The sequence below is a fragment of the Macrobrachium rosenbergii genome, chromosome 50 (genome assembly GCF_040412425.1).
Source record: "Macrobrachium rosenbergii isolate ZJJX-2024 chromosome 50, ASM4041242v1, whole genome shotgun sequence".
Lineage (NCBI taxonomy): Eukaryota > Metazoa > Arthropoda > Malacostraca > Decapoda > Palaemonidae > Macrobrachium > Macrobrachium rosenbergii.
Window position 1 is genome coordinate 24,421,616 of NC_089790.1, and position 25,885 is coordinate 24,447,500.

At 36.9% G+C, this 25,885-nt stretch overlaps 1 protein-coding gene across 2 annotated transcripts in view; it reads right to left on the reverse strand.

Moving 5' to 3' along the window:
• The window catches only part of LOC136832763 (uncharacterized), a 689,728-nt gene that overhangs the window by 254,932 nt on the left and 408,911 nt on the right, over positions 1–25,885 (reverse strand). For both annotated transcript variants that reach the window (XM_067094295.1, XM_067094296.1), the window contains one exon: positions 3,943–4,049. In XM_067094295.1, the coding sequence (XP_066950396.1) occupies positions 3,943–4,049 (107 nt within the window). The remainder of the gene's footprint in view (positions 1–3,942; positions 4,050–25,885) is intronic.

Genomic DNA, 25,885 nt, shown 5'->3' on the forward strand with positions numbered 1-25,885 from the left:
CTACCTCGAACACTTGAAACATTTGTACCACACACATACATGCCTCTAATTTGGAATTCAACAAATTAATCCTATCCACAAGTTCCACTACCTACAGGGTTTTACTTGGAGTATGTGGATGAGTGAACCAAGCCTCCAGCTCTGATGCATTCTGAGAGCTTACATGAACTGCGAAACTGGATACAACAAAAATCATGTAGTTGCAGAACGAACACGATGATAATATTATGCCGGCTGGTTAGGATTACACTGGAAACTTTATTTTATCCATTAGGATGTAAATGAGTGGAAACATGAAAAAGAAGTTGGCAAAATGTGCAAAGTAGATTACAAGTGCTGCCTGACTAACGGAAAGAATGAAAGAAAAAACAACTAAGCAGACAACAAAATCTCATGCTGGTGTAATGAGCAAATAAAAGTGGACGGATTACAAACGGACCGGATGAGAAGTGAAGTTTTAATTAGACACTGTACGGCCAGAGAAAAATATAGGCTAATCTCGAAGGCTGATTATGAACAACTTTAACGAAATAAAGTTTATAGGTATATAAGAGAGAGATAAACGGGGGGGGGAGAGATAATACGCAAATGCGTGAAAGAGATAGAAACACTGGAATCAGACTTCCGTAAAAAGTAAATGAAGGCGTAAATAATGGTTTTGGGGCAGTGTTTCTTTTTTCATTACGCGGCTCGATGGGTATGAATGCATATTACACGAAGTACTTCTATTTTTACCTGTAGCTAAGAGTAATGGATAATGAAATAAGAAAATTTAGTGCGCGATAATTCTGTCCACTGACGCAATTTTACCTGTACATCTTTGCCTCATTCAGAACAAGTGATTAAGAATCGTGTGAATTTCTAACATTAGTCTCAACAGCTTTCAGAATTGTCATTAGAATGTAGTTACTGAATACGCGTTGACTCAGATTCGCAAAATCTTTCAGATGGGTTTTCAAAAACTGTTTAAACAAGAACTTGTAAAAATTTACTGAATCCGCTCCAGATTCAGAAATAACGGGAGTTTAGTGTCCAATATGCCTTCAGCAATGTTTACTGTTATTAGTGAATCCAGTTGCACTTAACAAGGCATGTCAACGGAAATGCATTAAATCATCAACAAAGTGACACTATCAGGCCTACGCTACGATGAAAAAGAATTTAATGTATTCAGTGGTAAACAATAAAGTCAAACAAACAAATCAATTAAAACTGGTCTAATCTGTTGATTCATGTTAGAAAAAATGATAAGATGGATCTTCCATAACCTAATTTTGTTTTTCATATCTAACATTTAGTTGCAGCCAGACGCTCATTAGTTATTACTTTCAGTACGTAGAAACTGCGCTAGTTGCAGTTACGCGAGTGAGCGCCGAAGGACTTTTGAATTTGACTGCACTTAACTTCTCTCAGCCGACCGCAAATATTTCCTAACTTTATCATCTTTTTTCTAATTGGCCCTCTTGGCTAACTGACTTGCGTAGCCAACAGCTTTTAGCAAGCTGAAATGTTCCCGCTGTCTGGTTTTTATACATTTCTAAGATAAGATAAGATAAGATACCTGAGACCATATTTATGGACGAGGGGACAGTACTATGGCTATTAAATCATTAGGCATTGTTAAGAATGATTAACCTCACCATACAGTTAACTGACTAGCTATCATATTCAATGGGAGCTATACAGTCTTCATTTTTAATAAAAAATGTACCGTGCACTATACGTGTACATGCAAACTTAAAAGAGATTGTTTTCTTCATTTTCAATTTACTCTAATTAAGACCTAGATAGATCGTGATGGACCAGCGAACTTCAGTTTTCTCAAGAGGAAAAAAGTTCAAAGAACAGTGCTTTTTCGCTTTTAATTGAATTTGCCTCAGAAAATTTCATTACTAAAATATGAAAAGAAGTGCCAACTAAATTTTCTAAGAGAGAGAGAGAGAGAGAGAGAGAGAGAGAGAGAGAGAGAGAGAGAGAGAGAGAGAGAGAGAGAGAGAGTTCTTTGACATTCATGAGATTACATCTCCCCTTTATTAGGTAAAGCGAGAACTTCCTTCTCAAAATGACGTTAATGTAGTAAACAATTAGTCATCATCGATCAGAATATAATTAAGGTAAGAATGAGGGGATCAAAGGGCATATAATTCAAGATTGCATCGCAAGTTACTTAACTCTTAAACGAAATTTATTCGAGAGGCAACGAACAAACACGAGATATAGGAGATGAAAATGAAAATTGAGAAACTCAGAGCATGAAAGAAGAAATAGAAGGAAAAATAAACTTACCAAGTAAGATAATAAGGTCATACGGACCGAAGGGAAGGCTGTAACCAAACTAATCAGAACAAATAGGATGAAAGGCGCGTCCATTTTCTTAAGTAATTGTTGCATAATTGGTTACTTGCAAGGCGGAAGGCGGCCATTAAGAACAGAAATCTTTCACGGTCGTCGATCAACGGAAAACGATTATTTCCAAATTTCACTGCATGTTGGAGTATTGGGTAAGATACTTATATACTTATAATATACGGCATAGAGGTCAACTTCATACAGAAACAATAGATGAAACAAAGAAACTGCATAAAAATCTTCATCGAAATTTTTTTACAAATACTAATTACAAATTTTTTTTATAGAGTAATATTAGAGCGTCACTGGAAACACACGGATGGATGGTTACATCTATCTATATGTAAACACACATATAAAATATATACATATACATATATATATATATATATATATATATATATATATATATATATATATATATATATATATATATATATATGTATATTTATAATGAAAGCAGAATCCAGTGAAATAAACCTGGTTTTAATAAATATTCCAATTCTGAACGGGAATAAAAACGCAAAATATGAGGTATACAAGCGTTTCCTGCAATTGCCTTGCAATACACCCGGGAACTGATGACACTTCATTACACTGAAGGCTGTCAAAGTACAGGGACGGTAATGCGCTCTTGGCAAAAGTGCTAAATTGCAACAAGATTTCTTTTTATGATGTAGAGGGAGAGCGGCCCCAAGACCCCTTTCCTCACAAAAATAGTAACTCTCTCTCTCTTAACGCACACATTATGGAGTCAGTAAAGTAACCTTTATATATGGTTTTGTTTCTATACCTCTATACGTGCCCACGAGTCCGCATTTGCATATTGCATAATCTAGTTATTAGTTACAGTTCCCTTGTAAATACAAGTAACCCGTATTGTAAAATGAGAATTCCCTCATCACACAACAAACCATTCATAAAAATTTATTAAGGTAACTGTACTATGCTCAGGCATGCAAGGCAGGTGTTACTGTAAAGACCTGATTCGAGTTGAAAAGATCTTTGCCATATTATGAAGTGAGTACACAATGATATTAAAAATGGTCCACTTCACAAAGAATAAAAGAAATTTAGTCTGGTATGTACAGTGATCTACATCAAACCTTTAAATACAGTCTTAGATTAGACCACGAATCCTAAAGTCCCAATATTGCTAATGTTCGCTTAGGTTAGCGACTTTGTCTTCGGACCTAACCAATTTCCAGCAAATCATATAAACAAGTGTTTTGTTCGTAATAAGCTTTGTTTTATTATTCACAATCATGATGTATCGTGACGCTGCTAGATGCCTCAAGCGTTTTTTAAAAAAACAACAAAGGGCTGGGTGCAAATGGTAAGTGAAATTAAACCTAACATAAAATGTTTAAACGACTTATATAGATGTTTCTTAAAGGAGGATTTAGGATGATATGCTAACGCCACATGACGCATCAAAAAAAAAAAAAAAAAAACCATAGAAATCTAATCGCAAAGTACGTACGTAAGAGATGGGACTTACTGCATAAACAACCACGCAGTGGAGGGCAACAAAAAATCCATCAAACGCTAAATACAGACTAACATTATAAGTTCTAGATTAGGCCAACTCACATTGGTGAAGGCTTGGGAAGATCGTCGTGAAGGCGGTTCTGACCATGTTTTGCCGGTGAAGCCCTGGTTGGTACCTCCAGCCTGCCATTCGGGTTTCCCAAGGCCAGCTGGAAATGGAAGAGAAAGCATATTAAACATACTGGAAAGCAATGACGACTCAATTCAAGAACAAAAGCGAAATCCAATTCACTGCTCTTCTATTGCTCACAGAACAGTGTCTTCTTTTCAGTGGATCGTAATTAAACTTGAATGTTTTTTGTGAACCTCGAGTTTCTGTAGCTCACAAGAAAGGTTGCAACTACTTGTATAATTCAAATTGCTGCAGATCATATAGCATATTTCTTCTTCTAACATTAATTCGTTAACAACTGCACAAGGTGGTTCCAGAGAAAAATCATGTATTGTTATTTTATACAAAGCGCGACTTCTCTACCTTCACAAATGCTAAGATTCTAATACCATTTAACACCGAAGTCACTATACCTTGGGAATAACGTACACACAAAGAGAACAATATTTATAAAAGTTCTGCCTCGTCAGAATTCGAACCTGGGCCTTTGGTTTGGAAACACCGATAAACACCCGACTTTGACCGCTCGACTACCATGTTGAAATAAAATTCAAAATCATGGGAAAGAGCCTAAATATACACCACAATGTTTATGGGAGTATCTTTTGTAAAAAAAAAAAATGTATATTAGCGACTGATTGGATGAGATATCACTTTTGAATGCATTTGGCCAAATGACTATTAGTATACTACTTGCTTATCGCAGAAGTTCTCCCCTGAAATGTAACATATAATCGGCGATTTATTTTAGGAAAGTTTCAATTACGGTTCATAAAAGCATTAACCTTCAGGACTCGCGTTTGCAGTTGATGCCAGTGAAATCCGTACTTTTATTCTACCCATAATCACAATTCAATTTTTTGTTTCATGATCAATAATGGTCTTTCATGAGGTCCTTCAGACCAGCATCTATCTTTGTGCTATCGCTTTACAGCCTTTCTTCTTTCCACTCCTTTTCGCTGAACTTGAAAGTCTTGAAGGGTTCTTTCCATTAGCACACTAATCAGTGTACTATTATTTTGCACAGTAGTTCCTCATTGTACGGGTGGGTATCGTTCTCAGCTAGCACTCTGCTGGGCCCGCGTTCGGAAGAATTAGAGGAATTTATTTCTGGTGATAGAAATTCATTTCTCGTTATAATGTTGTTCGGATTCCACAATAAGCTGTAGGTCCCGTTACTAGGTAACCAATTGGTTCTTGGCCACGTAAAACAAATCTAATCCTTCGGGCCAGCCCTAGGAGAGCTGTTAATCAGCTCAGTGGTCTGGTTAAACTAAGGTATACTTATTATTCTGCACTATTACCATCGCCGTAAAACCGGATTCTTTCAATACCGATACCTTGGTATCAATACACCTCTACATTTTCTCCCCACTCACCTTAGATTTTCTTTGCAACACTCGTGCTTCTGACGACTAGCTTCAGGGAAGATCATCTCATGTTCATTTTATTGGCAAGACGTCAATATCAGAGTTGTCTGTATGCTTCCGCGAAATTGGAAACGGAATGAACCGCAATAATCCTTATCGAAAGTAGGTTACATATTGGACGCATGTTGCTACCGTTAGCTCGAAGAGTTGCGTTGTATACTTCGAGTATGGAATGTATGTCGTTAGTAACCTTCATGTTAAAAATGAGACCAGTAATCCTTAAAGAGTATCTTTTGTATGGTGGCATGCTTATTAATCGAAACTGAGGAGACAACAACTTTTAATGCTAATGGAATGTAATTAGATAGGACAGAGATGTAATGGTGATATCTGATGCAAAGCAATGAATTTCGGAGGAAGGCTGAGGAAAAGAGAGCAATCTGGCGTACAATAATAATGAACCATCTGGTGACAGACATAACTGGAAGAGAAAGAGGACACGCAAAGAGCAATTGTTTCTAAATATATTGCACAGTGCAATCATATTATAGCCCTTCTCTCCCCGCCTCGAGAGAAGTGTAAGCAGAACGGGGACAATCTGAACTAACCAAGACTTAACTCAAATTAAACACAGGTAGGGGACATAAGTAGGTTATTTTCAGTAGAGGCAACGTTAATAATACTCAGCGTTAGACTTGCCTTTATCCTTCCCCATCAATGGGAGATATAGATATATTATTATGTACATATATAAATGTATACTTATAAATATAAATATATACATGCATATAAACACACACATATATTATATATACATACTGTATATATATAAATAAATAAATATATATATACATATATATATATATATATATATATATATATATATATATATATATATATATTATATATATATATATATACAATATATACATATATATCGTAAGAGCTTCGGGAAGGTACGTAACGCACTTCATGACGGGACTATCTCTGTGGATAATGTTGAAGAGCAAAATGATATTTTTTAAAAGACGTTATGAAAGCAAGCGGCAATTTTCGTTAATATTAAGCCGGGAAAACTGCTGGGCGTATCTGGTATCATTTTCCTCCTTACAAGAAATGATGATTCACCTTTAAACTACCAGCATTAAACCACCCACCAGGTTGTTTATTGGTAATTAAAGGTCCAAGAAGGCAATTTATTATCTATCTATCTACCGATCTATATATATATATATATGTATATATATATACATGTTATTATATATATACTGTACATATATATTATATATTATATATATATATATATAAATATACAGTATATATATATATATATATATATATATATATATATATATATATATATATATATATATATATATATTATTTATATTATATTATATGCATACACATTCTTGCATGTTTTTGGAGGGGCAGAGAGAGGGTGCTCAATTACTGCCACGTCAACGTGTATCATTAAAACTATTACAGTGTATAATGGATAAGACTTCCCGAGTTATAATTACGCTGTCAATATTAAAAGACTGATCATCTGGTCCATGTTTAGACGAAACTCGTTATCGAAAATTTCGTAACATTCAGATTAATACGAGTTTAAAAATAATGGCTATAATCACTCTGATTCGAAAAACTACTAAGATAAACATAAAAGTTGAAACGTATGATGAAAATAATGAATAATTCAGATTTCAGATATATTTTATTTTCCTTAATACGTTACTAACACATTATATACATAACTAACAACGAATCTTGTGACGTAGACGATAACTTTTTAAAACTACAGGGTAACGTAAAAAAAAAGAGGTTATGAAAAGTCTCAGCCCGAGTACTTACAGAGAAATCCTTTGTTCTTTACGTCGGAGTAATGAGCGCCTCGTGTCGATCACTACTTTACCTATTTTTCGTACACTTTTTGAAAACTTTGTCAGGAATTTACGCAAAGTATTAGAAATCTTTATTATAGGTAGGTAAAGACCCACTTTTAAGCACGTAATAATTTCTTTTGCAGGGTTACTACATTCTTCCAATAACTCGCAGATGTTCGTCATTCCTTGGAGAGGAAAATAGATGCAAACTGGTTTTTTTTTTTACAATACAGAAACACTAACAATTAGAGAGTAGCTAACGTACGCTGGTAACTGAAATACCGAGTTCATCTTCCGTGGAATTTTCATTTTTCAGGAGAGAATCGTCGTTAGTATAGTCCAAGGTTGATATATGGACAATGGCAATGTTAATAATAACGACGATTTTTCTCTGAATGAAAACTCCACGGTAGATGAACTTAGCATTTCAGTTAACAGCGTAGGTACTCTCTAACTTTTCAACTGTTTTTTAAGCCTATCTTCATCCCAAAAGAATGACGAACATCGCCCAGTTACTGACAGAATGCTGTAACCGCGATATAGCAATTACTATAAAGATACAGAGAGAAAACTCTATGTAAACTGCATGCAACTGATGCAGCTATCACTCTCAACACTGAATCGTTATAATCTCATATTAAGGCAAATCTAGGACATCAAAAGTTCCTTAGTCTGAGAGAGGACGGCAGAGATAATGACCAACTCACTTCACTGACAAAATAACAATTCTTCCAAATTCTGATGGCGTGTGAACTCTGAGCCAACAAGCAATACAATGGCGCTAAAGAATATAAAAAATATAATCCTAAGAAAGGGCAGAGTTGAGGAAATATGTAGCAGAGCCCTGATTTTAAGCCTCTCTTCCCGACACGAATGACAGCTGCTGTCATAAAATAAAATTCCCCTCACACAATAGAATAATACAAGAGGCCAGGGTCGTATAAATCCTTTACGTAATTAAAGGCTCAGAGAAAACACAAACTCTACTAAAACAGATGTCTGGGCAAGAAGCATGAAATTTACCAAAAATTCAGAAACCATTAAAATGTACGAACGAAAATTGCCAAGATAACGAGGAACACTTGATTTCTGCTTCACAAATCAGAGGTGTAACTGAGATATTTCATTAGCGTGACTGAAGACAACCATCATAAGAAAGTGTAGCACCAAAGAAAGAAGTTTCAGTAAGAAAGGAATCATTAGCATATGCGTGGGATGAGCCAGACGTTGCCTAAGGGTCACTGATAATATAGCGAACAAAAGGTAAGGAAGATGAAAAGGCTCGGGGAAGGTAATTTGAGGAAGAAAAGAGAGTAGCTGATTTAGCTCTCGCCATTAAAGCAGGAAACAGGGCTCCGAAATATGAGGCCAGCGTTCTTTGAGAGTTGGTGGCTGCTGGTCTCCACTTGTATGGCCGTCTCGCTGTTTGCATGTCTAAAGTAAATAATTTATCAGCATATTTTGGACTCTTTGTGTAAGTTTTAATTTCGGTGAAAATCTAGAGGAATCTTACTGCTGCATGGAAGCACATTTTGATGAAATATGGCATGCTGACTTGTAGTTTTCATGAAGAATGTAAATAGGATTTTATTTACGACAAGCTCCGTGCTAGGGATCCCGCAACGGATCTTATAACCGAGATCAAAAGAAGTTTAATAATAAAGGCTTATCGTAAGATTGGCAGTGTTAATCCAACATAGAACAGTTTCCGATGAGTTGCCAAATTACCTGAACAATCCCATGAATCTGTGACAGCAATCTGTACTGGATCCTGGAGTCACATGTATATATAAGCCTTTCAAGTGATTTTAAGTGATCCAGTTTTAAAACAAAATCTGTTTGTTTGATATTATGCAGTATTGTAGATGTATCATGCATACTAAACAAAAGAATCACGACATATCCCCAGTCAATTGGCGCAGCTGGAAATTTAAACCCTATTGAAATGGTTGTTGCAACTCCTTTAATCACATACATTCAGTTAATAAGGACAGCTATTGTAGTAATAAGTCAAATATCAACGTACCCCCGAACGATGCCGGCGAATAAAATACTTATTCGGGTATTAAAAATTAAAGCCAAGAAGTAGCTTTAATCTAAGAAGAAAATGTGAAATTATTCAAGAAATTTCTGGCAATACTTGGCAGAAGCGAAGTGAATCGAACCAGTTCCAGCTGCAGCTAAAGGGAAGTTCGTGTCAAGATGGTGGCGATGTCACTTTCTTTCCAGAAAATGTAAAATATCCGAAGCTTTCTGGAATATCAGTATATCGCATTATCCTTTTTATGCAACCGGAGTTTAAGGACGAAGCACAAATACACTGCAAACTGAGTATGCAACGTGAGTGCCTTTTAACGTTCTCAGGTAAACGGCACTTTAAACGGGAGTCTTGCAGATACCGATAACTTGCACTTAATATACAAAGGCATTACTACTTCGAGTGGAATCAAAATCTTGCAAATTCTCTCTCTCTCTCTCTCTCATAGGCGTTCTTGCTTTTTTATTATAGCTTGAATGCCGATAAATGGAAGTTTAAACAAGAAGTGCTTCAAGTGTTCTGGACCAGGATGCAAGTACGGCAGATGCGAGTCTGCTCTAGATCCTACACTGAATGGTCCTTGACACTCTGGTTCATCTCGCAACGCTATATTCAGTATTTTTCAGGAATAACTCCTCGGAATGAAATAATAGTAATAGTCACGATCCACTCTAAATTAAAATTCATACCTTCCAGAATCTTTTTAGGATATACTTTCAAGAAAATTCTGGGAATGTCAGTCTTCATTGTTTTTGGAATTTTTATAAAACAAGAATTCAGAGGTCGCTGAAGTTGTTTCTATCAAAATAAGAACTGATATTGAGAGAGAGAGAGAGAGAGAGAGAGAGAGAGAGAGAGAGAGAGAGAGAGAGAGAGAGAGAGAGAGAGAGAGCACACCTTGGTATTAAAAGACTATTTTCAAAGGCCTCAACAACACCTTATAAATAGTTTAACCCCAATAGGATGAGGATTACCTAGACAAGGCATTTCCGTCTTATTGGTATACATTTTGAGATATATGAACTATTAAGTCTGGTTTTCTCATTGTCTCCCTATACTCAAGCAGGGACCCACAACAGTCGTCTAACTAGGTACCTGGTTCACTGCTTACATCATCAGGGGCGCATTGAATTTTTAAGGAACGCGACAATTTTCCCCTCCTCGTCCACCCAAGTTACGCCTGACCAGAGAGAGAGAGAGAGAGAGAGAGAGAGAGAGAGAGAGAGAGAGAGAGAGAGAGAGATTCTAACTGCAACTAAATACGAAAGAGAAACGTTGCATAGGGAAATACTTATATCCCATGCCTAGCATAAAATAAAGATGGGAGAGTTGAATATAAGAAGAGATGGTGGGCGCAAAACTCCAAGGGAAAATAGGAGGCATTGGAGTGCAAAATACTGAAGCTGAAAAACATTAAATAAATGAAGGAAACATACATTGGTGAATGTTATAAAATTTTTCGAAGAAAAACTGTATGATTTTTACAGATTTCTTTACATACCGATACACAGATACCAGCAATATATATATATATATATATATATATATATATATATATATATATATATATATATATATATATATATATGTGTGTGTGTGTGTGTGTGTGTGTGTGTACACCCAACCAGCTTACTAGCAAGTTTTATGGGGGTGAGTTTACGATCTCCGTGCCCTTTCTTCTTGACGGTGATACCAGTTTACATTTGGGTGGGCAGTGCCTCGGGCGCGATCCATGGAACAGGAAAACTTTACCTGAGCACTGTATCACTCAGCTAAACTATCCACTGGTTGATTTCATCCCACACAAGTTGATGGTTCGTCCACTCTGTATGCAGGAAAAACAAGAAAAAGGTCTTGCAATATATATTATTTAAATAATTCCTGACAACCGGAACAATCGAGGATTTAAGCAAAAACGTGAGTTAAATTTATCAGTAACTTATTCAGCGGTCATGGCCCAACTACATTTGCAGTTTCTTTAACAAGCCTAAAACAACATTTTTTTTATTGCAGATAGTATCTTCACGTGTACGAGAAAATTATATCAATATTACGGAATACTACACTGGAAAACTCATTAAATCCTGATGATTACACTCAGGCGAATCAGAATCTTTTCTAACTTAGTATACTGTGCAAAAAAAAAAAAAAGTCCATAACAATAGTAGGAATAGACAAAATTTGATTAAAAGTATCACTGTGAAAAAAAAAACCTTACAGAAAATGCTGTCACCACAGAGAGAAAGAAATCGGACGCATCGAAAGAAGCAAACGAGTCGTACTGTTAAGTGGATAAAAGGAGTTCCCCGCTAAATTGGACCACCTCTCCCTGCTTTAGAAGTCTGGAAGTGGGGAGCAATATATCTCATCAGACGCCTTACGAACGAACCAGGGGAAGCCAAAGGTGGACAGTTTCTGTCATCGGCTATTTCGAACCTTTTACCATATATCTGGTAGAGTAAGATGGGTGATCTCTTCAGTTTGCTGGGGATTCTTCTTAATCCCCGCCTCGCCAGGATTTTCTGTGGGGGATGTGCGTCCTTCCTTTTTCTCCTCCTTTTGCGTTTATTTATTTGTGTATGCTTTCATATACAATTATTAAAATCTTTGCTAAATCACTCCAAGTCTTAAAGCTTCCATGAAACACTTCGCATAAAAATACTCTCTTTAAAGCAAGAACGAATAATATTAAATAAAAATGCACGTAGGCTACTCTTCCAAGCTATAACAAAATAAGTGACAGAACCCCAATATAACTCGAGAAAAAATATGAAAAGTAAATTCTATAACCGAAAAATTTCAAATAAAATCATAACTGGAGAAAATCAAACTATTACGGACGAAAAATTCAATATAAGTGAAAAAGCTGGTCTTCTACTATCCAGAATAAGAACATCTGCTTAATGAACTTCCATCTAATTTAGAGATCTCTCATCACTGCTCCTAAGCCGCTGAATTAGGTATGTTATCCATCGTTAATACTCTTCTGTCATCTTTTATCCCTGTAATGATATCCCCTAAGAAGAGGTGTTTGGAAAATCATCTTTGCCGACGAGGAGCATTATACACAGGAGTTAGCTGAAAAAGCAGAAGCGTGGAAAATAAGCATCATTTAATGCCTCCTCATTACGCACATCATTAAAAGAGAAATAGAAACAGCTAAAATAATTACCTTATCATTCAAGTCTGGAGTACTGATTGCACAAGAGGTTGCTGTTTTGTGCCCCATACAAATGCTAAGCTCTACCAATAGTACCTACAATTTTCAAACTACTAGGCAGCTAAAACCAGCACTATAATCTGTGGTTGCTGTTCAGAGTTGCATGCGATGGTAAATGCCGAGTTATCAGTAGTGTCGACGGCTGTGATGCTATATGAGGATGCAACAAGGAAGCTACCAGTTAAGTTTCTATAAAATAACCGCTTCAAATCTAAGAATTCAACAAAGACAGAAATTAACTGCGACCTATGAGGAAAATTCGGTAAATATTAACAATAACAGGCTGTGCTCTTAAGTACAACGAAGATACATACTGGTGGAACCTCACTGCAAATGTAAACAGGAACACAAGTGCCATGAAAACTGAAGTAAAAATGTAAAACTTCAAAATCCATTATTCACAAACGTAATTAAGATTCATAATTCAAGAAAAGAGAGAATGCCAGAATTTATAAGCTATGGTTAGAAATGGCTTTTGGTTTAACAAGGGAAAGAGGCGAATAAAGTTCTTTTAGAGTATGGTAAACAAAAGGTTATCAAGAGGAGTAATGTTAGATAAAAGAAACTTTTAGTAACAGTAATATTTGAAATAAGGAACGTATCGTTCCTTACAAAATGAGTCTAATGCTCATGAAAAACAAGCAAGAATTTACCTCAACATTACTAGTACCACTTATTCCCTGTGAGACTTATTTGAAATTTTCTGGATCTTTAACAGAGTCACTGCAATTTTACAGTATCTGCGTCATCACTACAACGAAAGATTTTTTATCTTCCTAATCTCACTAGTTCTTCCCTTTTGGAGTTGCAAATGAAACATGAATCCTGACTTTTTATCAGTGAAATTTCTGGTTGAAGCTAAACAACCAACAGCAAAACTGACAATAAAATTCTAGTGTCTATATACATTATCTATAAAGGTATGTTAACTAGAACAGCAAATTTAACAATATAAAGAACAACTGCTAACGCAAGAGTAGAGACATCCTAGAACAGGTATCTCATGGGTTACAATTATTCTAAACTCAACTGTGTGGTTCAGACACGCTGTTTGTAAAAATAGTAACCAAGATGATGTTTTGTCCGCCCCTGACAGACTTGTGCAAATCAATACGCTTCAGCGCCGAGGTAGTTTAATCCCTCAAGGAAATCAGGCCTTCAACAAAAATATCTTCCACATTCGCAATTCTAGAAGCTCTGATGGAAGGCTTTAGCTGGAGAGGCTTTCAAACAGTGAAATCTCTGATTTTGGTATATGATTTCCATAACGGCATCAACATCAAGTGGTAGAATAAAGAGCTTTATGTAAATTTTAATATAAATAAAATCCATTATCGGAGAGACAAGACAGTGTTTTTGTCTGTGCTGTTTGCATGAATGCTAATTCATATGAAGGCTTTAATGAAAAACATAATGAGATAAAAAACGGAGATATACATACATAGCACATAACTGAAACACATGTACGGATGCACTGATAAATGTGTTTAAAAACTAGAAGCTATTCATGTATATCTGTGGATAAGTATTTATGTATATACACACAGATGTTGATACAAAGGCATATATACATGACTTATCTTTAAGCATGTATGCTTCATTCAGCAGGGAGGAAATACATACGTGTCTGTATGCTCTTGGGATAACTGTGTATCAACAACAGCGAATCATCCAAAATTCCAAAGTTTCAGTCAACACGTAAATAACAGGATGTTTTTCCATACAAACAATAAATATTAGTTCCGGCAAACCAATACTGAAAACACAAAGGTGCAAGGACTTCTGAAAGCAAAACCTCCTATCGCCACGGAGCTGAAACGTAAACATATTGAAAAATCTTGCATCACTAGTTACCGAATACTGTAATTTTAAGCTTCACTACAGCAGTACATCAAATCCGCTGAACCTACCATATATATAAAAAATGGATGTGTGTGTATGTGCCAGAGTAACTCTGAAACGCATTGAGCAATTTCAACAAAACTTGGTATACATATGACTTACTATCTGGAAAAGAATACTGTGGGGGTAAGATATCACTGGCACCAAAGGGGGTTGTGTGTGTGGGAAGGAGGTGACATGTAAAAATAACTGAAAATGGTAAATGTTAGTGTCTAATCCATAGTTTTGGAGGTCGCTGAGACGAATAGTGACACTCCCAATGGCCTTTAAGTCCAAGTTCGGACCCAAGGGGGAGGGAAGGGGGTGACATGTAAACACAACCGAAAATGACAGATATTGCGTCAAATCCATAGTTTTCCAGGTTGCTGAGATGATTTGTGACACCCCCAGTGCCTTCTAAGTCCAAGTTCAGCCCCGATAGGAAGGTGGGGTGAGGAGGGGTGGGAAAAGGGTGACTTGTAAAAATAACCAAAATCAACAGCTATTAATGTTTAATCCATAGTTTTTCAGGTCGCTGAGATGAACAGTGACACTCTCGATGCCCTTTAAGTACAAGTTCAGCCCCAATAGGAAGGGGGGCTGAGGAGGGGTGGGAAAGGGGTTACCTGTATAAATAACCAAAAAACAACAGCTATTAGTGTTCAATCCATAGATTTTGAGGTCGTTGTGATGAATAGTGACACTCATGATGCCCTTTGAGTTCAAGTTCAGCCACAATAGGAAGTGGGGTGAGAAGTGGGTGACATGTAAAAATAACTGAAAATGACAGATATTATTGTCTAATCCACAGTTTTCGAGGTCACTGAGATGAATAGTGACACTCCTGATGCCTTTTACTAAAAGTTCAGCCCTGATAGGAAAGGGGGTGAGAAGGGGGGTGACATGTAAAAATAACTGAAAAGACAGATGTTAGTGTTTAATCTGCACATTCTGAGGTCTCTGAAATGAATAGTGACACTTCCGATACCCTTTAAGTCCAAATTCAGCCCCGACAGGAAGGGGGAGTGAGAAGGGTGGGAAGGGGATGACATGTAAAAATAACCAAAAAGACAGATATTAAGTGTCTAATCCACAGTTTTCAAGGTCACTGAGATGAATAGTGACACTCCCAATGCCCTTTAAGTCCAAGTTCAGCCCCGATAGGAGGTGTGTGAGGAGGGGAGGGAAAGGGGCGACGTAAAAATAACCGAAAACGACAGATATCAGTGTCTAATCCATAGATTTTGAGGTCACTGATATAAATAATGACATTCTTGATGCCCTTTAAGTACAAGTTCAGCCCCGATAGGAAGGGGGTGAGAAGGGGTGGGAAGGTGGTAACATGTAAAAATAACTGAAAACGATAGATATTAGTGTCTAATATATAGTTTTTGAGGTCGCTGATATGAATACTGACATTCCTGATGCCTTTTAAGTCCAAGTTCAGCCCCGACAGGCAGGGGGGTGGGGTGGTGAGAAGGGGTAAAAAATAAAATGTAATAAAATTATATATATTGTTGCCTAAGCCATAACTTTTGAGGTTGCTAAGATGAATAGTGACATTCCTGATGCCCTTTATGTCCAAGTTCAGCCCCCATAGGAATGGGGGTGAGAAGGGGTGAAATATAAAATGTCAAAAATGCTAGGCAATTTAACTGAAGCAAATATCTTAACAGGAAAGAGAGAGAGAGAGAGAGAGAGAGAGAGAGAGAGAGAGAGAGAGAGAGAGAGAGTATGCATATGACTTACCACCTGGAAAGAATACTGTTGGGGTAAGACATCACTAGCACCAAAGGGGTGGGGGTGGGAAGGGTTTCCCTGAAACGGGGCTGCCCATAGACTTAGTAACTAAATAAACTCTAGGGGTTTATTATACCTTATTCGGTATACATATGACTTACTTCAAATAACCGAAAACGACAGATATTAGTGTCTAATCCACAGTTTTTGAGGTTATTGAGATGAATAGTGACACTCCCGATGCCCTTTAAGTCCAATATCAGCCCCAGTAGGAATGGATGCGGGGGCAGGTGAGAAGGGGTGAATTATAAAACATCAAAAATGTTGGGCAATGTAACTGAAGCAACTATCTTAACAGGAAAGGGAGAGAGAGTGAGAGGGAGAAGAAGTGAGAGAGAGAGTAGAGGGGTGTTAGGGGGTGAGGAGGAGGAGGAGGAGGAGGAGGAGGAGGAGGAGGAGGAGGAGGAGGAGGAGAGAGAGAGAGAGAGAGAGAGAGAGAGAGAGAGAGAGAGAGTTTATCGGTTGCCATTCAGAGTTTTTCTGGGCAGCGAAGGTTTGGTCAGCTAGTTTTATATAAATATCAGTATCTTATCTTTTCTAATAGTCCAAGTACAATTTTCAATTTAAGTATTAGCGTACATGATCCTTCTACAGTATATATATATAAGCAAATCTTAATCACCCGCACCATGAGGACTGCATGTCTTTGGAATGACGAAATATCCGCTCAAGAAGTGGTTAATCTCACTTCCCTTTATAAAAACTTATAAAAAGTTTTCTCGAACCAAAATTATATTCTTGAATCTCATTATCGTCACGTTCACAGCACCTCTTTACAACACTTTCTAATGGCCCATTTCTTCAAATCTACAAAAAAAAAAAAAAAAAAAAAAAAATGCCTTACTAACTGTGAAGTACAACTCTTGAAAGGGCACAGGTTTTCGATTAAGTTGAACTTTGAGGAAGATCAGAAACACATACAAAGAATTCATCGATAATTCATAGTTCAGCTTTACCGCCAACTTTCTATTAATTAGTCATATCAGTGTTTGATAAAAACAATGTGAAAAATATTAATAATACTCAGGAATAAATGTAGAGTTAAAGAAGAGTTTACTCTTATTAACATCGACTGAATAATCATTCTTAAATAAAATTACAACTATGCTAAAATAAATGAAATATAAAAAAAAAAAATCCACCAATCCAAAGATAAAACGAAAAATGCATTCTCACAGCAAATCATTTCGGTTCGAACGGAGGTAATTATAAAAATTACTTATAATCAATGACACTTTTAAAAATTATTTATAATTAATGACACTTTCATTCTTGTTACATAAAATTGTTAACGTAACTTGGCACCTGACGACGTACTAGAATCCTCCTTATTTTAGTTGATACATTCATAGATATACGAGAAACACGCACTGAACTATTCGTATCTGTAAATACAAGTGTAAAAAGCATTTACACCTGAAAAAGATTGTATCTGCACTAATTTGAGTGAAAAAGAAAAATTTCAGGAAGCCGAAGAAACAAAAAGCAATCGGAAACCAACTACAAACGACTGTCCATGATACAGGAACGTCCCTCCGATCTACATAATCCCGAAAACTCTCTCTCTCTCTCTCTCTCTCTCTCTCTCTCTCTCTCTCTCTCTCAATGCGGACGGCAAAAGTAAGATCGAAAGAACCTCCTGAAAAGGAAAGGGAAGCAGAGAAGGGAAGAAAACATCCAAACAGACTGGGAAGAGTCGGCATCGATTACTTTTGACAGAATTCGTGTGACAGGGTTCTGAGTCCGTCCCTCACACGCGTGACTTCAAAACGACTTTATCTATGAGATATGTCTCTCACAAGACTCCCGAGGAGATGCAAAGGGTAAAAATGCATTTCGTACGGGAACATCACTTTCATGTTGCCATTTCCTTCTGCGGTATATCTTACATCGGCGTCGGAAACTTCGAATCCACCGAATGTTGAATGAATGAATAAATGAATGAAAGGAGACACGTGATCAGGTCAGGCCAATGAAGCCCTCCGTCAGTGCATGGGGCAATAATGTGGAACTGTAAAAGGGAAATGTATCGACAGGAGATAAATGTAAAAATAATAAATATGATTAAAAAAACAGCCAGACACAAAGCTGAAAACACTGTTGGATGGAATGTAGAACCCGCAAACTCAGTTTGGAGGACTGTCAAGACTTCCTACCTGAAAGAGAAAGAAAAGAAAAACGAAAAGAATGAAAAAAAATAGCATTTCAGAAATTCGTTCTGCCTACAATATGGTTATTACTTCATGTTCAACGTCCTTGTAATAAGCTGTTTCCAAGGTTTGCCTGTTAAAGCTCAAGGACTTCGTTAAGCAATGCACGGTTCCAGTTCAGAATTTCCACCTGAAGAATTCCGTGCGAAGGCTGTTTCACACAATAAAATCATTCAAATACACGATAAAGGCAGCGCCTGCAAGTTTCAAAGGAAATGGCAATTACATCTTCCACTACTTCTTGCATGAACGACTCGTGGTGTTGAGCACATGTTAATGTTATTAAAGTACCGGGGTAACCTATGATGAAGCGTATTGACACTAGATCAGCTGCACTACTACTACTACTACTACTACTACTACTACTACTACTACTACTACTAATAATAATAATAATAATAATAATAATAAGACTGTATAGAGCTTTGTACTTTGGACTAAGCTATTTTATTTATATCTTATTTAATATGTCTACATCTCTAAGATAACCTATTATTTTGCTTATGTCAAACTTGTCCATGTCTGCCAAAAGCTTTTCCAGTGGAGGGTTACCAAGATGTCTAAACCAATACTGGACATTCGTTATAAAAAAAAAAAAAATCAAACACGAGCATAGATATAAACTAAAAATAAATACATTTAACTAAGTATTTTAAAGATACGAATGCACGATGTGTTGCGATAGAGCAAAAAGATGGGTAAGCATTCTGGTATAAATAAATAACTATATTTGGTTCTCTACTGCCGAGAAAACATTTCAAGATCTAAACGTAAGTAGTACAAAGGTCCTTCACTCTCATATGATAATCTTAGCTACGCAAGTGTACAGCTACTGGCAAAGACACTGGTAAACAAATTTACTTTCCATCAAACAGCTGCACTGGTAACACTCGAACGGATCCCAAAGTCATTCCCATTACCCGTGAAAAATACGAAGTTAGTGAGATTTACGATATATAATAAAGAAGAAAGGATAGTTCATTACACCAAGAAACGAGAATTTTGCGTGTAAGTCTCTGCGAGAAATTTCATTCTTAATATCGGGAACGTGACCAAAAATAGCAAAACCCAACAGATAAAAAAATAATTCGTCCATTATCCGAGTAATTCCTTAATATCATGGTTGATGTCGGACAGCAAAGTTCTCTGACATTAAACCTTTAAATAATTTTCTGTTTTTATTACATAACATTCCTTCAGAAAATGAAAGCACTGATAAGAAACGAACTATTTTTTTTCCAGTTGTAAAATTCCAAGCCGAGGGAGGAACCATTTCTGCAAAAATACACTGATATAAAAGAATTCATAAGATTAATTAACACTGAAAATTCAATATCTTGTCACTACGACGGGGCTTTATATAAATGTACATTTATGTTTATGTATATGTGTATATATACATATATACTGTATATATACATATATATATACATATACATACATATATACTGTATATGTGTATATATATATATATATATATATATATATATATATATATATATATATAATGTAATTCTAATAGCCACAATGCCCTCTTAACATATGCGTCTGGTAAAAGTGACCAGTAGATTCTACATATATAGATGGTACGAATAAACGAAATAAGTGCAAAGCTAACGATGACGGAGTACTGCCAAGTGAATTTTCAGTTAAGAGTGGCGTGCTACAAGGCGATCGTTTATGTCACCTTTACTGCTTGCCATGATAACGAATTTAATGATGAAAATGTTGGAGATGCAAAAGAATGTTTAGATTTGACTATCTAGAAATTCGACAGATTTTGAATAGGAATATGACACAATTCTGATGAGCAAAACACCACATGATTTACAAAACTTGTTTAATACGATGCATCGTATAGAGATGGGCCTTGAGAAAACTCTGATATGAACAGGAATAATGAGGGCACTATACCCAAGTAGATGAATTTACTGAGGTTTAGTCTCTCATACATATACAGGAACAGCGACCACCAAACCAGGATCTCTTGAGTGAAAGGATAATTCAAGCAAGACTTGAAAATTAAATAAGACGGAAGTAACATAAGGAGATAAGATGATTATGGAGGGGAGACGGTAATGGCTTGGATATGTTCCTGGTGGTGCCCGAGACAGCGTCGGTTGGGCTCCTGTGGGCATAAAACGAGTTGGAAGACTCAGACCTACTTGGATGGGAACTAAGAAAGAGGAGGGTGAAGATGAGAGGAAATTTGTAGAAATGTTAGCACAGAAAAGACTGAGAAGCGGAATTTCACAGAGGCGCTTTGTATTACATGGCATCGCATATGGGCCATTAATGTAAGACTGACTACTGCTGCAGAGAGTATTACCTATAACATGCTGCACTAGAAAGTACCAACTGTTTGGGACAGTATTGCTGCATATACTTGAACTACTCACCCTGTTATTTGTCTAAACCGTCACTGTTCGACGTTTTTGCTATCTGTTCACTTTCTCAACAAAATTTCTACCTTATACCTTCTGTTGCATACAAAGTAACATTATGGCCTTATAATTCTTGCTTTCCTGCATCACCTTCACCCTTATGCAGACGAACAATTATCCCTTTCACCCATCCTTTCCCTCTGATAATGGCAAGCCACTCATTTATACTTTCACCACCGTACTGCAACATTTTACTTGTAATCCCATTGACTCCTGATGCATTTCCATTCTTTAATCTCTGAACTGTCTTCCTTGTATCCTAAGCAGCCACTCCCTTGATCACTCTGAAAACTCAGTTAACATGTTCCACAACTGCTTCATTCAGTTCTAGTATATATGTGTTTGTGTGTGTCTGTGTGTATGTATGTGTCTTACCCTTACAGAGCTTTTGTATGTTTGGGTTAAATTCGTTTCCAAGTTTGTATGTCAGAAGCAATGAGTGAGAAATGTTTTCAATGGCCTTCTATCATTTTTGTTACTCTTAGCCTTTTACCAGGAACTACGATATTCGAAAGGCAGTTACAGCGTGTAAGACACTGGTACTTAACTTAATTAACTGTCACTTACGAAAAGCTACTTTAGGAAATTAGTCTCCAAACATTGAATTGACTGCTAATAAACAGATAATTATGAAATCATTGATAATTCAATGTATTCCAGCCATGTAGCAAACCAATTGTAATAAATACGATACTGGAGATAGGCATGGAATAAGAGAAGAACGATCCTGGTTACAACCGCCTCTTTGCTGTACAAGAAATCCCAAACCCTCTCTGTTACAAGATACATGAATCATGTTTAGGTTCAGTCGACAAGATTTGTCTGAGATACATTTTACTTCAAAGGTGGCAGCCTCTCCACTTCTTGGTCTTGAGAGATATAGTTAAAAGGATAGCATCAAGGATCGACTGAGAATGCAGGTGAATGTGAGTTGGCTTTTAGGGCAGGGACATGATATCTGACTTGATGTCTCGTGCTTGTATCAATTTTCAAAAGAGGAAATAAATAAAAGATAAGACACTTCAATTTAACGAAACAGCAAAGTCTATAAAATATACTAATGTTTTTTTATATATGTAACTGCAGTTTTATCATCAATATTTAAAATTATACATTGAACCAGCAAATTTCTATTAATACCTCATCTTACTTATTCTGATAGAACAGCTACATTATTCAAGTTTTTAAAGATTCTTTCACGGTCATTCACACGTCACAAAAACTATAAAAGACTAACGTATTGAACTCATGACTTCATAAGTTCTCCTCCCATATCAGCCACAATGTCTAACCGGGCCTGACAGAAACAAAGAAAGGGAAAAAATAGTGGGGCTTCATTCAGGAATGAGTTATAAACACCATTTCTGGATGGAAGCAAGACTGTAGAGCCATGGCTGAGAAGCAGATTGGTTGTACAGGGAAAACAAATCTTACCGAGTTCTTCAGAGCAATTGTACCAAGTGGTGGTATGATGGGAGTCAAGAGAGCAATTACTGAAATAATGCCAAAAGAAAAGACGACTTAGTGCCGGAAGAAGAGGTCTGGGTAAAAGGTAAGGAAGAGGAAGAAACACTGATCAAACGAATGCCACTGTTCAGTCCTGCTGACAAGAGAGACTAATGACGAAGCACTCCAAATGCGAAAGTAAATTTCCACACAACAATAGATAAGACCCACATATAACTATGGTAAATGAGGTAAAATAGGGACTTATGACATCGAAGATACCCTTGAACTCAAAATTTTACGTCCAACATACACGTTTCTGATTCTGGAAGAGAAGTTGTCTCTTGCCTTACTTGGTTGTGTGCTCGTTAAAGATGCGAGGAGATGAAAGAGTATTTCCCATTATGCTAACATGTCGATAGCAGGATCATTATCATGGACTTAACATCGAGAGCTTAAAACTTGTAAGGAAATGCTCTGAAGACAGCCAGAGTAAATAAGTTGTAAGGTGAGCATATACTATTACGTACCTATGACGGTGAACTGAAAAATGCATACTCGAGAGTCATGGATCTGACAGTAACGCTACTTCTAATGAGTCCCGTTTTTTACTTCAAAAGTTTATTCATGCCGTCATCAGGGTAGTGATATATACAGTATATATATATATATATATATATATATATATATATATATATATATATATATATATATATGTATGTATTTGTGTGTGTGAGTGTGCGTCTGTGTGTATGTGTATGTGGGTATATGTCTATATATATACGTAGGTGTGTGAGTGTATCCCCTAGTGAGAACAGCTACCAAGGAAAGACAATGACCACGTCCATTTGTCACATGAACCACTGAAACGTGGATGAAACCCATGTGCAGAAAAGTTTCACAATCCGTATACTTCTAACAATCAAGACACTTTCCAAACACATTTCCTCAAGACTCTCCATTCTCATCCCAGGAGCTCAGTATCTGCCCACAACCCTGTCTTATTCTCTGCCACCTAACTTTGCATTTAAATCACCTAACACAGCTACGCTATCTCAAAAGCAGTCTCTTTCACTCTTTCACTCATTTCGTATATACAGATAATTGTGGCTAAGAATACCAAGATGTGGATATGCTAAAGCAACATTTTAAATCAACTTGATTAAAAAGAACTGAAGATGGTATACAGGTACTGCAATCATTCAATAGGTCATGCATGGTTTGTTCAAGCTATTTACTTTGACAAGTAGAAAAGTAGCCGTATTTCACTGAAAAAAGGTGGAAATGTTCGACCTTGCTGGAAAAAAGGGAAAATTAACTGCATTCTCCTTATGCCAATTATTTTACACCTGTTTTTCCCCTGGAACACATGGTGCCTCCTCATACCAAAATAATTCAGAGCTGCTGCAATGCCATGTGAAACTTAATCCCCTCTGTCTTTATCAACTGACTTCGTTTGGTTAAAAAAAAAAGTAACTATAGTTCTAGGACCATTGTAACTAAAGGGTTACGAACCATCTACCTACAGCGTGCAAAACTCTCTGAACTCCGACTGAATTCTACATATTTTCTTATAGTTCACTTGTTCTAAGTAGAACCTTGAATGATGTGTGGGCAATCTAATTCATATAACCTAAAACAATAACATAAAAAAGACTGGATCAGTTTCTGGTAAATTGAAAAACTTCAAAATTGAATTTTAACATCAGAGATGGCATCATTGGATTCAGGATTACAGTTTTGCATCTTTCTGTCTCGTCGTCACCATCAAATCCCCCTTTCTTCACGCCATACATGCTATGCATGTTCATAATTACCAGCCATCAGCAGAATAAGAGTTATGAAACCATTTGTTCCCAGTCAAACTATTTTATTAATCCTCGTATATCCTTTTACGCGATATGGTTCCATTTCACCTTTATCACAACAGATGGTCTGTCTATGGTCCATTCAATTTATTCCTGCAAAAGAGAGAGAGAGAGAGAGAGAGAGAGAGAGAGAGAGAGAGAGAGAGAGAGAGAGAGAGAGAGAGACTCTTACACTACTACTATTCTAAGACAACTGCCTTCGGGGAAACCTCACACATCGTCCTTTCAATATCAGAAAATTAAGCATGAAATGTTGTGAAGAGTGACAGCCCAATTATCCCGTCTGGAAGCTTGAAAATGCCCCACGAAAAACTCCTAGCAAGCTATTGCCCAGGTTTCCCTGTGTACTCAGGCCGAAGAAGAGAGCAGAGCAAAGAGATAGAAGACCGAGAGGAATTTTATGAGGTTATTTTTCTGTAACTTTTTTTCAAATAATACACGAAAGATTTTTGGAATAAATCAAGAAAACATCCGGAAATTAGGTGTCATGAGACGAAGAAGGATGGGAGATTTGATGATGGGGGAATGAAAAGTGAATGGTTTACGAACTTTGGGCTATATATCCAAGCACTGGGACACTATCAGTATTCAGGTTTTAACTCAGGGAAAAGAGGGAGCTGGAGTGGTTGGACAGCAAAATAGATCCAAAATAACAGAGAAAGTACAAGGATCTAAAGGAGAGACTGGAATAAAGAAAAAGCCCAGAGCCGCACTGCACTAGAGGTGTAATAGTTAGAGAGAATGGACAGCAAGATGGAAGAAAAGCAGCAAGAATAGATGTAAAGTAAAGAGCTAAACAGTAGGTGTAAGTAAGGGCTGAAATGGCGCTGTAAACACCCTTTGTAATGCCTACAGTGCACCGTGTGAGGTGTACTGACAACACAAGCCACTGGGAAGGATGAAAAGAGACCAAAAAAGGCTCAAAGATACAGAATTTGAAAAAAAGTAAAAATGAAAGAGACATACACCCAGACCGATTAATACAAAGGGAAAGAATCACTTTCCATCGATATGAGGAAATCTTCGAAATTTCTATTCAGAAGACTCAGTCATATCCCGCCTTTCAGTATTGTAAAATAAGTATGAAATTTTGAGAAGAGTCTGAGAACCCAATTACCCAGCCCGAAAACTTGAAAACGCCCCTCGAAAAATTCTAGGGATCTATTGTCAAGTTTCTCCTCAGGACTTGGGGCGAAGGAAAGAGCAGAGCAGGTTCAGTGGGTAAAAGGTTCAGAAGGGATCATCGCAAGACATTCTGCCAGGACCATTTTTCACGAAAAAGTTTCTGGTGAGGATTAAGCTAACAGCTCCGATTTCAGCATAAGAAGACAAATGCATATGGTATGAAGTCTTAGGGACATGGAAGAGAGAGAGAGAGAGAGAGAGAGAGAGAGAGAGAGAGAGAGAGAGAGAGAGAGAGAGAGAGTCTCGGGTAAATGGGGCGATGCACAAATACAGAAATGATTGAAACCAGAGAGAGAGACAGACAGACAGAGACTCACTCGACAGAATTCAAGAGAGAGAGAGAGAGAGAGAGAGAGAGAGAGAGAGAGAGAGAGAGAGAGAGAGACTCATATGGGGCCAGAATTTATAGGACAGAGAAAAGGCAAAAAACTAGCTAAAGAAACTCACACGAAAAGAACAGAATTTCATGAAAAGTGAACTTCTCTTTGCAAAGTCCCTGAAATAAAATGAAAACTCTTCTAAAAT